Here is a 17,786-nt window from a genome sequence, read left to right on the forward strand (position 1 = left end):
TCGTAAATCACCACGGTCATTGCTGTTGTGTATTTAATGTGGCGGTGCGCACAATGGGGCGGCCTCACGTCACAGTGTGAGCCGCTCGCCCAGACTCTCAACTTGTTTGCATAAATGATCCATTGCAAGATGTAACTTTAACACGTAAGCTTTTGCGACCAGTATTATCCATGAGGTTTTTGGGTTAGATTGCGTAAGTGTAAATGTGTCGTTATACTCGCCAGCACCCGACACAGCCAGTTAGTAAGGTTTGTCACGTAAACAGAACGTGCCAATTCGTTACTAGTACAACACACCGGTTGTGTTCAAAGGTAAACCCACAACATTAGCAATTTAATTCACAAGTACCTCTTCTTGGTTCTTTCGGTAAAGTCACGTAGAAGGGAAGTAATAAAATAATAAAAATAAAACATAATAAAATAATTCTCACGACGTTTCGACCACAACGTAAGCAGCCGTCCTGAGGTGAAGAACAGGTTTGTCATTCAGACGCTGTCTTTCCGACAGACCTGTTCTTCACCTGAGGACGGCTGCTTGCGTTGTGGCCGAAACGTTGTGAGAATTGTATTTTATTATGTTTTATTTGTATTGTTTTATTATTTCCCTTCTACGTGACTTTACCAAAAGAACCAAGAAGATGAATCCCTGCAGTCACGAAAGCTTTAAATCGAAATCACAAGTACCTGTTGAACATGGTCGTCAATGTATCGTATCATAATAATCCAACTTTTTTTTTTCACTGTTTGAACTTTTAGAAACAAAGAAAAATGAAAGTGCTCACTCAGCCATCGTCGTCAGGCTGTTCTCTGTGAATGTTCACGTGGTGGCCTTCGAGGGTCCTCGGTGAAGAGACCTAAATCTTTCTGCCTGGAAGAAGTCGGTACCAGGATGTTGAGTTGGAAATGTTACTTTACAAAATTGCCAATGTAATGATTTTGTTTTTATTGTTGGTAATTTAATGTCTATAATGGGCTCATAAATCTGCTAGGTGGCTTATGAATTGAGAGTTATGTAGTTGCCTTGGGTTTTTGTATCTTGTTAATTAAAACTGAAAATCATTACATTTTTCGTTGAGGCTTTATATATGGAATGTTTGTTCTCTTTTTACACTTTTATAATCGTGCAACGAAATCGACAGACACGCAGCCACACTTCTATGCGATGGACATTTACGAAGCTTGCATTGCCAAGTCAACTTGACACGATGCCCTCAGGACAGATATTGAAGAATTTGCAACAATGTCACGCGTCATTTACATGGTGCCACATGGAGCGTACGCATGGATCACTCAACAAATGCAATTCAGAGACCTCAGATTGAATGTTGAGGGCAAGTAAAATGAGCTTGCAAAGGACACATCTCCGGAATGGATGGCTGATGGATGGGAAGAGCGACAGACTGGACACCAAAGAAGAGAAGGGATCCAAGACTACAGCCACCGCAGGTGCGGAGTGATGAGATTCGTCTATGTAAAGGGGGTGTCAATGGCATGAGTCCATTCAGCAGCGGATAGACACTAATGATCATATTGATAACCACAATGAACATTACAACACTGGATGTCTCTGGATTTTCTCCGTAGATAGTGTGTAATAACCTGTACGCACTCTTAAGGCGTCTTGCAGATGTTTGCCATGTGTGACATGGCCACAGAGGCACACTAGATTTTGAATAAATTCGACTCATAAATACGTGACACTTGATTACAAAAAAATGCATTATTACTTTTGAATCCAAGTGGGTTTTTTTTTGTTTTACTTCAAAGATAATATTACCTAAAGATATGCAGGACACCACTCTACTTACGAGCATTTGACTTACGAACGTTCAGAGATATGAAGAAACCCGTCCGTATGTTGAGTTGCTTGCTCGGAACGAGAGTAGCAAGTTCAACCGTCGCGCAATAGATGGCAGTGGTGGTATCTACATCTGCAGAACATGAAGAACCAGTAGCATCTACAGATGTTACAACCTTTAAAGCCATTCCCCGTGTTTAGTGTCCATGCTGTACATGTTTGGAATCGACAGGAGTAAAGTTGGACAAATCGACTTATGAATAGACCTCGAAACTCGTTCATAAGTAGAGGAGTCCCTGCATATAAAACTCCACCTATACTTTAACACGGTATTGTTACCGTTTCTACAAAGCTTCACTCGTTGATCCCTTCATTTATGTCAAGTACCTTAAACACATTAATCCAGGTGTCCCAGTAAATATACAATCCATGCATACAAAAATATGTTGGGATTGTTTTTCTCACTACCATGATAAATGCTTTGCAGCCAATCACAGCACCGCTGTTATGTGCAACAAGGTAAAACATTGAAGAAAGCTGTGTGGGTGCAGACAATTGCAACCTGGCTTCGAGTGCAGTGCTCGGCCGCATTGATAAAGCAGGAAAAGGGCTCCATTTACCTTTTGATTAAATGTGTCTGGTGTGACGAGGCACTTGCATTATTGACAGCAACTTAGCTGGATCCACAGGTTGATACAAATGCATGGTAGAATTGTTAATGCTGGAATTATGTTTTAAAAATCATGTTTGAATTGTTTGCCATCTCTAATTAATACTCCAATTCAGAGGTGACTTAATTTACGTTTTAATGTATACTGTATTTGGTGGTAGATATTTGAAAGCCCATATTTATAATACCTCTAACATATAAGTTATAAGCAAAGGTGTGGACATGAACACAATATGCCAGGACATTTCATTAGAATTTTTATTGAAACCCTACAAAGAACATCATATTTGTTTTAGGGCTATACGATTCCTAGAGATCACTGTTTTTCTATAAACCAAAAACAACTTGGTCGTAGGTTTTACTCGAATAAAAAAATAAAACTACTATAAAATGTGCACGGTTAAACGGCAGTGGCCATCTCTGAGTTACCGTTTAAGAGCACAAGCACTAGAGTATCCTAAAACGATTGACAATGCTATTGTCCAGGGTAACACTCAAGGATTTAAACACCTAATAAAAACTGTTAACTGCATGTAAATAAAGCCACTGTGAGCTCGGATATGTCAAACGTGAGAAGGTTATATAAAAAAAAAAGGTTTTTGTGAGGAATCAAATATTTAAAAACATTGATAACCATGATATGACAATATTTTGTAGAACAGACGCCATACGATTATCGTGGACCTTTTTGCAATAAATCGTGGATATCGGCATTTTGCGGCAACCCTTGTGGGGGCGGAGATGTGGCTGCCTCGAGCGGTGAAGTATGGAGCTAAGGCCTGCACCAGGCTGTGGGGGAATGCGTGCGTGTCGAAGAGGCGATCTTCACTCTGGAGAGCAGCCTCACTGGGAATGCATGAGGGTTCCAGCACCCAGGCCGTAACCCACACCTTTGGGGCCAAAGTTCTTCGCGTAGCAGGCTGCAAATGCACGAGACAATGAGACGCAACGCTTTCATTTTGTTATAGGTTCAGGATATTGTTTTGTTATACTATATATTCGTACAGTATGACATATTTTCATTTGTTAGCATATCCGGCTGGGTGGTGCTGTGGTTAATGTGCTCAACCCAAAATAAATGGTGACTCTAAAGTCTATTTTTAAATCCTTTATATTAAGTTCACTTGCTTGCTTGCGCGCTTACGACCGTGCAAATCTTTCGGTCGTTTTTTAACCCACTTCCCGTGATCCAATTGAGCTGACATTTTGCACACAGACTCGTTGTGCGTGACAATTAATTTTCGTGAATTTTTTTTTCCAAATTTTTACACATGTTAGGAAAAAAAAAAATATATTTAATTACCAATTGCTTAATGGTGGCAGGCAATCATCTGACCCATAGGTGGCAGCCATCTCAAGCCAGAGGACGAGAGGACTCTAGCCGCCACGCATATAAAGGATTTATAGTGAAAAACTTTGTTTTTACGGGTTAATTTTTTCTTCTCAACAAAGCTTCAAACTGCAGTAGGACGGCCCATGATATGCCGTCCAGGCACGTATCTGTAAAGAATGAGGGGATGTCCCTGCATGTAAACACGTATATACTTTGAATGGGAGCGTGCGGTCACCTCCATGTGTTCTTCCAAACGTACTGTTATCACTCTCCTCATGTTCGGGCATACTCTCTGTAGGCCACCATGCACACTCATCTATCCATGCCCTTCACAACTGCAAATACGTCCTGCCCGTACTTGCAGCCTAAACATGTATATATCCCCCCCAGCAGGTAGACGTCACTTATGCAATGTATATCATGAGACCAACAACATCCCCACACTCCAACAGACTTTTGGGCAAGTGCGAGCACCTATGAAGGCTGGCATGACATATGAGGGGGTGGGTTGCCAGCCTTTGTCTTGCTAGTGGCGATGTTTTCACATCACACAGGTACTCATATGAGGCTGAGTGAACTTGGTAGAGGCCCAGGCCCGGTTCAGATAATGGTCACTGGTGTTGGCCCTGAGTGGGAATCGAATTTGGGTTGCTGGGTTCATAGCGCAGCATGCTAACCGCTGCACCACCGCTCCCCACAATGCTTTCCAACACCAACACTGCCAACTCACTTACGCCTGTTTTAATTTCCCACAGCACTGCACAGTCATCAAAGGATAACACAATGGCCAGTCTCTGCAATAACCTGTTTCTATACTATTACTTGTATACGATAGCATCTGAATTGGTTAAAATTTCCGACCCAATCCTAAAACCACATTATGTTCTAAACTTTAAAGATTAATTTAATGCTTTCCATTGAAGATGCCTGCATACATGGCTGTGGATGAGCCAAGTCTGATGTCAGGGATGGGGGGGAATTATACACTGGCTTTGAACACAAAGGGACACGTGAATGCAGTAGGAATGCACAAAACATAGCACCTTCAGATTTATGCTCCGCTCAGTTGTGCACATTTAATATTACAATTCCCAACAAATATGGAATTTCTACATGAGTGAAACATCTTAAAATGTATCACCAAAGTAATGCAGACCTCTGGATATCCGTCTGTGGTCTATTTCTACGAGCTCTCGAAGCACTTTAGCCATGCAGACGAGCTGGTGATTAGCTCTGTGCCTCTCTGCCAACGCCAAGGAACTAGACAAAGCCTCATTATTAACAAGACCCAAAGTTGCATAAGGGCCCCTTTTGTTAACGTGGCCAAACAGTGAGGTCAGCCAAATGAGAAACCGCAGTATATTCCATGCAGCACTCTGAGGCTTAAAAAGTGCAACACGAGTGGATAATACCTGCAAGTGAAACAAGAGTTCAAATGCTGAACATGTTATTTTATTATCTTAAAGTTGTATCCACCAAGCACATGGCAAGTAGAAATATGCGCAGGATACAAGTGCCCCAAGGGGAAGCGTTGCTCAGAGTAACTCCACTGCCTCATATTAATTTAACAAAAGCCCAAAAATGTACACAAACATGTGCGAGAATGGTTTCAGTGACCAAGAGTACTTTGCTCATGTGATTATAAAGTTTAACACTTGCACTGTGAGATGAGATGAAACCAGCCAAAACAGGGGCGAGCGGTGTGGTGGTAGTACAGAAGATCTGTATTGAGATCAGTTTGCATCAGAAATAAATAAAACTCAACAGATAGAGAGGCCAGAGAGGTAGAGTAACTTTAGAGTGACTCTACCTCTAGCATCTCTGTGCTGTGAAGATGAGCCATTGCCCGAAACGTCACCTCTTATATAATTTTTCTTTAGAAGGCAGTGTTGTTGACAAACGTGTAAAGTTTACTTTTTGTTAGTTGTGCTTGCGCACCACTGGCCAACAAAACATCACCAAATAATTAGCATCAGAATAGCGTTGTATGTTTGAGATCCTGGGATTAGTCTTTGGGCAGTTGGCCAAGAATGAAACATTGTCTTTGAGCCTGTGGGGTTTGGTAGGCTCAGACCAACAACTTGTGTAGAAAATACACACATTGTGTGCAACAGTGCAAAATGTAGTTTCGCCCTTAATTTTGTGGGCTTTTTCAACAAAGGGGACTGTAAAGAGAGATTTCTGCTGCTGCCACCAGCGATCTGTCACTGTGCTTAGATAGAGTTGCAGAGGAGAACGGTTGCATCCTCTACATAGACGCATGTAAAAACAAATCGCATCAAGTTCACCAACACTTATAAATAAGATGGAATTTAAAAGGCCTTCCCATTAAAATTAGCTCATCTCCACTGATGGCCTCAAGCCAGAACGAAAAATTCCACATTCTTATGACAGATGCCAGCATCTCTGTAGAATGAGCACTGGCAGCGTCCCACAAAGTGGAACTTGGTTTCTCAATTCCAAAAGGGCTACGACCCTGCAGCAAGAGCAGCTGATGAATCGTGCAAGGCATTAATTGACCTCACTCATGCCAATGTAAAACATCAAAACATGTTGAACTAAAGTAAACATTGTTATTTTGAGCATTCTGCTTTACAGCCTCAAAGTAGTCAATCGTGGAGGACTCATTGCTCAGAATATCAGGCCACCTGGCAACATCCAGGTGAGACCATGCTTATAATAGAGAGGTTTAAACCAGTTTGGGAATTACCTTGCTGAAATAAACGCCCGGCTTACTGGCTGGTGAATAAATATAAGGAAACATTCTTTCATTTTGGTGGTGAAACCACAAACGTGATTTGATTTTTTTTTACTATAATTCATTTACTGAGGATGCACTTAATTCGAGTGCTACGATTCTAAGTCAATTAACGATCAGTACGGTGCGAAAGAAGTTCAGAAGTTCAACCATACTGTGACCTTTCCCCAATTTTGTAAAACCGATCATGTGCATGCCGTGTGCTCAGTGATCGAACCTTTGCAGTAGATTTCGCCATCATTGTCATTCAGTGTTGTAGACTCCAGACTCTTCCCACACTGCTTGCAACGGAAGCAGCTGCGATGCCATGGCTGAGACATACAATTACGTGTCAAGGACGAATACCATCGTGTATTTAATTGACAAAAGATTACAGGTAATAAATTGTTGTTGTACGTACCTTGCCAGCCCCCATCACCTTCTCCGCCGCGTAAACAGACTGACTGCAACGTGGACATTTATCGGATCCACCAAAGGAGCGTGCCAGTGGGGATGGATTGGTGTTGAATGTAGGTTGAGGTGCACCAGGCCTGTATGAACACAAATGGCCAGATGTTCAGCACAGCAGAATCTACCAGCCATTGCTCAGCATGCCAGCACCGTCCCTTCCCTGCTGCCCCTAAAATCACGCTTGAGCCAGAGGGACATAAAAGACGAATCATCCGAATTCGTTCAACTGTCAAATTTCCACTTTATAGTGGCCGATTTAGTTGTCGAGAAGGAACCACCAATGCCAGTTGGATTCCCACGTGCCCATTTAACACAATTCACAAGGTCTGGTCACCCACAGACTGGTGCGGCACAGTTAATTACAAGCCTGTGTTCTTCCCGGAGGATGCCTTGCTCCAAATGTTCATACTGTACACGACTTGTAAACTAGCTTGCGTGGAATACACCTTTCCAGGCAGATATCTAGGCAGGGTTAGCAGGGTGTTGCTTCGAAGTTGGTAATAATATCAATGTTACTTGAATATGCGTTGGAATTGCATTTTGCACTGGAGATTTTTATTAATATAATAGAAAATGTATGTAATAAGGTGAATTGCACCAGCTTGCTTGCATTTAGATTATTTGGCTGCTATAAATTTCCCCATGATAAGCCACTTCGCTGAGCTATCATTTCTGGCCAGGTTTCTCATGACAAAGAAACGAATAGTTCAGTGGCCTTTACCTGGTAAAATAACACAGTTTAGTTTTATTTGTATGCATTTTTTGTGATTTGATTACCTTTCCTATACTTTGCACTCCTATCGTGTTTTTATATTGTTAATTGTTGTAACGTTCTGACCCGCCCCGACTGGACTTCTGTGAAAAAGAGCTTCATAGCTCATCAGATTCCTCCGTCAGTATAATTAAATATTCCGATTGTTGTAGGAGTCAAAAAATACTGGCTGCTGGAAAGTTTTTGGCGCATTTCCATCAGTGCGGCTTACAAATCCATATACTTGCCTGACTCGGTTACTAATCCATATAGTTGCCCGACTCAGTTACTAATTCATATTACTTGCCTGACTCGCAGTGGTTCCAGCTCATCGAGAAATGCTTTTTGAAATGAGAACGAAATGGCATTGTGCAGCTGAGCTTAATTGCACATCCATTTGCATACTATCGAATAATCTGCCACCAGACAATCTTAGTTTGTTGACCTAATAACATAATTAAGCATGTCTAGCCCAACAAAGCAGCCATCATTTTAATCATACTACGCATCGGGTGTTCCAGAATATGGACAAAACACCAAGAGCAAAATATTCTGGTTTTATTTAATTTTTCGCTGTCAAACCACACTGCTTCTCAAATTAAACTGCAGGATAATCCGCACTTCTGAATCTCCAGTAATGTGGCAGATTTTTTAATCAAAGATCATAAAAAAACCTAGGCGTTTATACTACAATGCAACTCCATATAATGCACAATGGTCTTTAGGATCTGTATGCATATGTATGTTTAACTTCTTTCGCACCATACGTAGCCAACCGTGCTAATCGGAGATGCACAATGGCCTTCAGGATCTGCGCCCAAGTGCAATGTGGCCTGGTGGCCCAAGTGGTCAGAGAGCTGAGATGGCACCGCTAAGGGCCTCGATTTGAATCCAAGTTTTAGCCACCTGTGATTAAAACAGGTTCTCAAGTGCAGTGAGTTGGCAGACTCGCCCACCAATTGAATAAAATCTAGCTCAATTATAGCTCTGAAAATATTTTATATCGGTTTGACTGTGATGTGAGACAATCGCAAAGCCGAGTGTATGGGAAAGTGGACAGAGAGGATGCTCAAATATATTTTTTACAAGTCCTGTGGAAAAAAATCACTTCAGCAGCCATTCCTCGATACGTCATGGTGCACTGGTTTGTCAGATTTACAAATTAATCCTTTGTACCATGACATGATGCCAAAACACAATTGAAATACTTTATGGGAAAAATACCAAAAGCCATTTAATAAAAAACGTCAATACTATAGTGACTTTTGAAAACAAAGCTAAATGTCGAGTCATCACTGCATAACAAAAAAATAATTCAACTAAGAGTGGGTGATGTCGTCCATGTAGATTTTAATTTGTTTCGAGAGCACAGCTTGCTCTCATAGCTTCTCTTCAGAGAAGGAAGCGAAGCGGTGCAATTATCCACAGAGCCTTAAGTGTTGTGTTTACTGCACACCTCACGTGTTACACAAAATAAACACAGCGTTCTTCCTGCGCCTAGGCTATGGTACCCGGGCATGGGACAGTGTCTTGCCTCATCTTTTCTATTTGTGCGAGGGGAATGAGGCAGAAAATATGTTTTAAATCCTCTCCGACCATGGCTTTGCATGGCCAGACAGGCAGCGTTCACTTCCTGCTATAAGTTCATCAGAATCACACGTTAGTGGTACAGTACTTTCAAGATGGTTCTTGTCAGTGCCGTCTTAACATTCATCAGTTAACAGTTATGATATACAGTATGTGCCTTCAGGCATGTTAATGAGATTGACATTGTAACCTTAAAAAAAACCTTCAACTCCTTTAAAAATAGGTTATCTTCCTACTACTAAGAACTAGGCCCCCATGATTTACCAAGGCAGTTGATAAGAAGGAACGCTGGTTCTGTGTCAGAGCATTATATCAAAGCAAGACCATGTCGGATTGTTCTGAAATGATGTGTCGCCAGGGCTGGACTTCAGGTTTGACATCAACAGGCGAAAGAATGAGAAGGTAAAAAGCCTTCGATAGCACTGTAAGGGTCCACACAATCAGTGGCATTATAATGTTGGAGTGGAAACATTTAACAGCAAGAGTTAGTGTTCTCATTCAGTATGCACAGAAATAATAGGGTTGTGAAAGTGTTATTTGTAAATGCCTGACAGGGTTCAAAAGTAATGTAACCAAACACTGTACTGGCAAGGTAAGGGAGCTCACCCTCTCTGCAGGTGTCACAGGGATACGTGAACAGCGAGTCGATGACGCTCCAGTGGTTTTCCACATGGCGCTAATCTTTTCTCAGTTAATCTTTTGTTATTTCAGTCTCTTAAGAAGAACATGTGGATTTCTCCTCTCACTATTAGTAAAAAAACTGGGGCAGAAAGGACTGTCCCAGCTTGTTGTCCTCCCCCGCACTGATTAGCACGATTGGCTATGTATGGTGTGAAAGAAGTTCTACATACTGTAACGAGGTGAAAGTTGAGGATCACATCCCTGGCTTCCCGATGGTGTTAATGATAACTGGTGGGACCGGTTTTGGGAGAATGGGTGTCGGGAAGCCAAATTATGCTAATGTACCGGCTGTAAAATGGAAGAAGGACGCCAAGCGCGGGAGCCAACCAGCAAGAGGGCCTGGTCCAATGCAAGAGTGTGGACCAACCACACTGAGTGCAGCAAAAGGGCCTGATCTACTTTTTGAGTGGGGAAAGACCACAACCAGGGCTTCGATAGCCTCAAGCAGTGCAGCCCTAGAAGCTGCGAGTGATGTACCTGGAGTTGAGTGTGATGTGCTGACAGGTGTGTGTCCAGTCTCTACTGCTGGAGTGGAGTGGGGGTGACACGCCACACCCAAAGACTTGAAGAGGGCTCTATCAACTGTTAGGAGTGTGGAGAAACCACTTCAAGAGCTGGGTGAGCGGTGTCGACTGTGGAAAGCGGGGACTTGCCACGCCAAGAACAACTCGACATCAACAGATGTAAGGGCCTTCTCTTCAGCTTCCATGGATAGGGCAACTATTTCGAATCGTTATACATACATAGATTTGTGACGATGAATCAGGAGTGCTTATCAATAGTTTTCATCACACCTCCTACGACTACTCCTGTCAACGCTTGACCGGCAAAGGGTCCAAAGCACCCTCCACCCCAGCCAGTCACTCACAGCAGTCGATGCCTCCTGAGCAAAGAGGCCTGTGTCCATCTCAATCTGGGCAACCACCAATGTAAGGGGATGTACCCAGGAATGTATTTTTCATATGACAATTGGGATCAACATATTCATTTATCACGCATAGTCCGTGAAGGACTGTTGCACCAAAAGTGTGACCTCTTGTGACAGCATTCACATAAACCGCTCTTCCTGTCATACACTGGCATCTTGAGTAATTTGTTTGATCCACGGATCACAGGAGCGAACACAGAAGCGACCACAGGGCGGCACTGTTCATTTGAGGGTCGCAGTCCTCTAACTGAAGTGCGAAATTTGCTGGAGTTTGCACATCAAGACAGGGCGACGTGTCCAAAAAGTGACAGTCGTCTCCCTCCACCTAAGCTGTCGGTCACTAGAAGAAAGGTCACAGATGCAGTGGTGACATTTCTGACGAAGTCGAACCATCGCATGCCAAGAAGGTGTCTGGCATCGCATGTGGAAGGACAACAGCTGATCAAAATCTGCTTGAACCAATGTCTAGGCCTCCGCACCATACAACAAAACTGACAACATACGTGGAGTCTTTTTTTTAATGGTGAGCGCTGGTACTCACTCCTCGGGGCGGATGCCCAGGCGCTCCCCGCGATCGGTGCTCAGGACTCCCGCTCCCTGTCCATAGCCGTAGCCCTTGGGGCCCAGCTTCTTGCCGTAGCACGAACGGCAGAAGATTTCATCCCCGTGCGTAGCCAGCGTCGTGCTGTCCAAGCCCTTTCGGCACACGGCTGCATCCGCGCAAGGCGCACGCACAGGACGAGAGTGAGACATGTGACTCCGACGTCCATTGCACGAGTTTGTTTCGATGTATTTCATTTCCGGAAAAAGCGTGAGATATGTAAAGAATAGATTATAAAAAGTTGTTATGCAATGAACCAACTTGGTCATACTCATTGTGGAAAATGTGCGCACTCAGCGTGACCACTTTGTGCAGCCAATTCAGAGTACTTCTTCCACTCCTGAGTGTCCCTCCCTCAATAATGTCACACATCTCCCACTTGTGGCACAACGCTCAAGTAGAGCACACAGCCCTCATTCATTCCGCATGATGGATTCAGTTGAATTACTGAGCTTAAGTGTCCTGGGCATACAAACATATCAGTATATTTGTATCTTTCATCTCATCCTTCTCACTCGTGAGCCACCAGCCACATCTGAAGGAATATTATTCATCGCTACAACTCTTGACCATATCCACTATTGCATTCACAACACCGTGTACTCATTGAAACCCCTTGTAACCAGAGCCCTATTATCCAAATGAACCTTATGGCGGTACCCCGGCTCTCGCATAATGTCCGTGATGCAGTCATTTTTAGTCTGTTGATGGTCGGCGATGCGGCAATCGACTCATCTCGACGAGCTGTACACGATGCACCACTACGGTGCGTACCGCGAGCGTTCAGGGTTTCAGCGCAATCGTCCTCGCTGCGTTTCGACATCGCGGAGTAGCACTGATTTCGGATTGATTGGTACCCCTGTCGCGGAGTGGAGTCCACCCCTGGAAAAAATAGTGTCCCAGAAATAAAATATTTCATTGTCTCGGCCATTTAGTATTATTTGGTACCCCGGGGTATCGGCATAAGGATAATTTATTATGTTATCCGCAAGTGTCCAACTGATCAACAGAACGACCACTGACATGCGTGTGTCTATAAAAGAGAAGGGGTGATCACTTAGAATCCATCCATTGTTGGTATCCATGATTTCCTATGATAAGATGAGCTTTAGCAATGGTTGAGCTTTCCAGTGAGAAAAGCATTCACCAAGGTGTAGGTGTGTATACAAACATCGGTGGCGGTACACACACGAGGAAGTTTGCCTGCATTGTGCACATGGCTACTACTGCACACTGTACGTTCATTATACAATCCAACTTGGCACAAGCCAAGTGCTTGTGCAAACCAACTTGGCCGGTTCACTCGATATCGGTGAGAATCTATGACTGGCTACAATTGTGGACATGGTAATAGATATAAACTGCACAGGTAGGGGTTCCCATCAAGTACTTTTTTCTACAAATGAGCCAAACACCAACATTCTTTTAAACACAGATTCCTATGCAAAGCAGGATTTTAAATCAATGTTTTTAGTTTTTTCAATGGGAATAAACGAATTCCCAAGGTTAGGGTGATTGTGCGTGCACACGTAGGCACACCTTTGCAATGAAGTTCTCAGCAGCACACTGAGATGGCAAAACATTGCAATGCCTCATTAGACAAAATTAACTAGAAAGCCTGTGAAAATTGCACTGTGTGTAATCCCAGACAGTGCATACATTGCAGACAACACCCTGCTCTGCACTCTTGGAGCCAGCTGCCACTGCAAATGTGGTAAATTACTGCATAGATATTCTTGGGTCTTTCGGTAAAGTCACGTAGATAGGTTCAAAGAAAATCTACGTGACTTTACCGAAAGACCCAATAATATGAATTCCTGCAGTCACGAAAGCTTTAAGTCAAGATTCCAGGTTGTACCGCAGTGCTGTGCACTTTTTGGGAAAGAAGCGCTGTTCTTTCGTATGCACGTCTCTTTTGCTGAATAATTCACTGGTCAACAAAAAAAAACACATTTTTTTCTGGCCTGCACTTTTGCAGCTGTTTTAGACTAATTTCAGGGTGCTGATTCCAAATCTGATCTCAGATTTGTTCTATCACATCTCATTTTATGCTATCGGCATACCCCATTTTCATTGATTTTACCCGAAATTAACTCTGTCTCTTATGATTGCAAGTTATTGCGAGTCAGTGACTGCTTTAGTGTTAAAATATGATGCTGGATTTTTAGGATAGTGTGTTTATAATATAATTTTATGTAGATATCCACATTTATTTAATATTTTTCTTCTGCAGTTTTTATTGAAAATGCAATATTTGATATCTCAAAAACCTGATGTGATAGACAAAAACTGATGCCAGATTTGGAATCAGCACCCCAAAATTACCTTAGAACCGTTGGAATACCTTATGCCAGAAAAAGTATATTTTGACCAGTGTAATCTGCTTACCACAGCTGTACAGCCTGAACACACGTTAGAGAACGACACAGAATAAATACATTTGACTTAGACCTCCTATTTTTTTTATATGTGGCCTTCTTGACCTGTTCTACTTCTGTTAACCCTATGCAGTCTTCCTGCCCCTGGGTGATCTGCTCACCACACTGGCCATGATATAAGTAACCCTCTCTGTGCTCTCTTAATGACTTCGTCTCATCTAACCTTGGCATTTTTCCCTCTTGTTCTATTCAACTAATGCTGCAATTGATACCATTCATCACGCTTACCCTGCCTGCCTATCGTCAACCATTGTATTGACATCACTCCTATGCATCGTTTTTGGTCAAATTCAAATCGTTTGTCTCACTTTACCATGTCGTATTAAGGTTTTTCATTGATTAGCGGTCCATGAGTGGCCTTCCTTAATCGATCTACCTCGTTCCTCTTGTGACTGAGAAACTCCACTTTGAAGATTAACCAGCACATTTACACAAATGATGGAGTTTTTAAATTTTCCTGATGTAGTGTTTGTTATTAGTGCTATTTCCTTTTGAATGCACTCATAATAAATAGCAAAAAAAATAAGATCTTCTAAGATCTCTACTTGTCTTGAGAATACAAGCTCTCTTAGTGGATGTTTTTTTTTCAAAACAAATCACAAATGTACGCACTGTCCTACTACGTTTTAATACCGTACAGAATATTCAAAATATTAGCATTGTACTCACGAATTCTCCATGCTGGCCTTATTGTCTAGAACTGCCTTCCCCCCAATCATCCATGCCCCTGTCCAAATTTAGATTCATGACCTTCCTTTTTATTACACGCTTTTATTTAACTCACTCTGTCTGTTGTTGTCGTTGTCGTCGTTGTCGTATCTCAAATCTTATAACTCAATTTCAACCCACTTCCCAATGTGGTATCGACTGCAAACTTCGTATACTTACGTCATACTGATGACAATACTATATTCTATCATAAAAAAATATATATTTTTAAACATTCATTTTTATATCTTATGTTTCAGCTTGGGTCTAATTGTCCACGCTCAACTGACGTTGGCTGTAAATCACCACGGCCCCCTTACGTTATGGCAAGCCTCGGGGCCACTTCCTGGAGTCGTGGAGTTCTGCCATTAATCGTACTGTACATTTCATTAAAGCGTGTTTTAAACAAAGTATTTTTAAATATTACTTATGCTTCTGCATATGACAGCCTCTTTATTTAAAATAAACATGCCCACTGTTTCCGTACAGGGTATTGAGGTACAGACACATCTAGACATGATATGAATCCAAAAATGCATGATATTGCATTATATTCTCGCATTTATGATGTCTTTAGTGTATCGTTGGTCTCATGCAAGATACGCCAACTTTCTAAACTTGAGAATCCAGTTTAGTCACGGGCGGCTGAAAACTAGAAATCCATATTTGAAGCAGTAAAGCCGACTCAGAGCTCTGACCTCTGTGCCACCTGAACAACCTCCATTATCAAGTTCAAAGTCAATATTTGACTAAGCACCACCGTCACTAGACATTGTCCAGTCACGGCTGGATAACATTCACAGTTGTCTTTGTGCTGTCACCTTTCAAACGCAACGTGCGCGTGGTGTTTGTCGTACCGCGATTTTACCACAGGGGAGACAAACTCACAGCAACGGAAGCAGAGGCGATGGTAGCGCTGTCCATCGCAGATCACCTCCTCCGCCTGGTAGACTGCCTTGGCACACCTCCCACACCGAGCCGTCACACCACCAAGTGTCGACATGCCTAGACTCCACACACGCACAGAGATCCCCCTATGGCCTCGCATAGACTGCTGAGGAACACATTCCTGCGGAGGGAGCTGATAGGAACGTTGGGTTGCTCGGTCAATGGCGGCGTGGTGTATTCTGCAAATATGCCCGACTGTGAGGGCGGGCACAAGCCGGCGTGAGTAGATTAAACGTTGAGTTTTATAAGGGCACCACGGGGTGACCAGCCCCTCCCCACCCAGCCCCACCCTCCCCACCCAGCCCCTCCCAACCCCAGCCCCACCCCACCCTCCCCACCCAGCCCCTCCCCACCCTCCCCACCCAGCCCCTCCCCACCCCACCCAGCCCGACCCCTCTCATGTTTGGATGCACGACGGACGGACACAATAATCCCCTGTGAGCTGGTGGAACCAGGTGGTTCCTACCAGTAAAACGTTGCTAACGGGCGCCTACTACGACTGGCACAGCACGCAAAAACAGCACGCAAAAAGGTGGAATGGCCCAGGATGACGCGGAGCTTCACTTCGTGCGTAACCTTTGACCCACACGGAGGCAGCAGGTGAAGATGCCACCAAACAGAAATCCGTGAATATCAATGGCAGCACGAGTGGGGAAGGATGGCCTCGTGGGAGCTCAATAGACGTGAGAACGGAGACGAATGGCAAAGAAACATCCGCAACAAATGGTCCCTGGTGATAGCCAACAGTGGAGGACTGACTGCTGCCCAGCAAGTGGGCAACTTAATGGGGCTGCATGGGAACGAAGTTTTGTTCCTTTCTAAACCTAGGGGGGGGGGGCAACCATGTGGTTGTACTCCAACTTCACATGCAACACCGAAGAGTTGAAGCAACACTTTGAATGCACACTCACATTCCACACTGCACACACACAGTTACTGGGTTCACGAAATAACATTCTAAACAAAGCAAATAACCAACCCGTATCGCCTTTAAAAGACTGTGGGGGCAAAGTGTTCTTAGCGAGAGGGGGTGGGTGGCCAGCACCACGCCCGGCCGCCTTTGTCTCCCTCGTGGCGATGTTTCCAACCCGCTGCACCAGACCTACAACACTCGCACACTCACAGGGGTGGCTATGGATTGACTAATCAATACAAGTGTATGAACAGGCTGCTGTACTCTGACGATATCTCTCACAATCACCACTGACGCAGAATAGAGTGGCCACCACTTGCATGCCTCGGCAATTCTTAGCAATAAACATTCTCGCAATGTTCTTTCACCTGAAAGATGTTAAAAGTTGTGTTTATGTAACCGATCCCCAAAAGCGATTCAAACAGTTTCCTATTTTTATTTAAAAATTCAAATCCAACACAATCAGTAACCACCGGGTGTACGGCAATTTAAGTTGAACTCTGGGCAAAAAAGTGACCCCGGCATAAGAACGTGTAATTTCCACCCCTGGCTCAATAGATGGCGATGAAGGGGACGAGTGAAACCGTGATGATGATGATGATGAGAGGAGATCTGTGTCGCTAAACGAACTAGAACCTGGCCAACTTGTGATCTTATAACAACATTCCTGACATCGCCAACAAACACGGTGTGCATTGTGTTCTCTCGTGCCACAAGGTAGCGAGAATGTGGTGGTGTTGGTGTTGTCAGCACCGGCAAGCAGGCGGCGCGCACAGCTCCACTGCTGGATGACTGCGAGCGCAGGCGACGATGATGATGATGGAGGAGCATGAGGAGCTGTGCTCACCTGGGTAATAATGATCGCCACCGACGCGGCCACGCGAAGTGCGCGCTGGCGGGAAGAGTCTCACGCCTGTGAAGGAGGAGGAGTAATCAGAGCCCGTGAGTAGAAGAGCCTCGAGAAAGAGGAGGAGGAGTCTCACGGTCTGGGAGGAGTCTCACGAACTGGGAGGAGTCTCACTGGCTGGGAGGAGTCTCACGAACTGGGAGGAGTCTCACGAGATGGGAGGAGTCTCACGGACTGGGAGGAGTCTCACTGGCTGGGAGGAGTCTCACGAACTGGGAGGAGTCTTACGATCTGTGAGGAGTCTCACGAGCTGAGGGAAGTCTCAATGGCTGGGAGGAGACTCGTGGTCTGGGAGGAGTCTCACGAACTGGGAGGA

At 43.9% G+C, this 17,786-nt stretch overlaps 2 protein-coding genes across 4 annotated transcripts in view; one reads left to right on the forward strand and one right to left on the reverse strand.

Annotated features, from left to right (window-relative positions):
- The window catches only part of LOC144719736 (palmitoyltransferase ZDHHC17-like), a 30,605-nt gene extending 29,544 nt beyond the window's left edge, over positions 1-1,061 (forward strand). The window contains exon 17 of the mRNA XM_078595902.1: positions 756-1,061. Within this exon, the coding sequence (XP_078452028.1) occupies positions 756-771 (16 nt within the window). The 3' untranslated portion in view covers positions 772-1,061. The remainder of the gene's footprint in view (positions 1-755) is intronic.
- Positions 1,062-2,711: 1,650 nt separating this feature from the next.
- Positions 2,712-17,583, reverse strand: LOC144719737 (cysteine and glycine-rich protein 2-like). Of its 3 annotated transcripts, none has more exons than XM_078595904.1 (6): positions 17,411-17,583; positions 15,591-15,707; positions 11,497-11,665; positions 6,959-7,088; positions 6,776-6,869; positions 2,712-3,387 (listed from the first exon to the last, which is right to left on the reverse strand). In XM_078595904.1, the coding sequence occupies exons 2-6, from the start codon at positions 15,703-15,705 to the stop codon at positions 3,311-3,313; spliced, it is 585 nt and encodes a 194-aa protein (XP_078452030.1). In that variant the 5' UTR covers positions 15,706-15,707; positions 17,411-17,583; the 3' UTR covers positions 2,712-3,310. The 3 variants fall into 3 exon arrangements, with proteins under 3 accessions (XP_078452030.1, XP_078452029.1, XP_078452031.1); XM_078595903.1 differs by having other exon boundaries at positions 15,591-15,712; positions 17,411-17,556; XM_078595905.1 differs by having other exon boundaries at positions 17,317-17,451.
- Between the last annotated feature and the right edge of the window lie 203 nt (positions 17,584-17,786).

Source organism: Lampetra planeri, chromosome 7, assembly GCF_965212315.1.
Source record: "Lampetra planeri chromosome 7, kcLamPlan1.2.h2, whole genome shotgun sequence".
NCBI classification, from domain to species: Eukaryota; Metazoa; Chordata; class Hyperoartia; order Petromyzontiformes; family Petromyzontidae; genus Lampetra; species Lampetra planeri.

Excerpts from the sequence above, each read along its gene's own strand:
- LOC144719737 (XM_078595904.1), bottom strand. The coding sequence starts at position 15,705 with ATGTCGACACTTGGTGGTGTGACGGCTCGGTGTGGGAGGTGTGCCAAG. Across the intron at positions 7,089-11,496 it reads CTGGGCATCCGCCCCGAGGA|GCCTGGTGCACCTCAACCTA; the intron begins GTGAGTACCAGC and ends GTGTTCATACAG. Across the intron at positions 6,870-6,958 it reads AGGTGATGGGGGCTGGCAAG|CCATGGCATCGCAGCTGCTT; the intron begins GTACGTACAACA and ends TGTATGTCTCAG.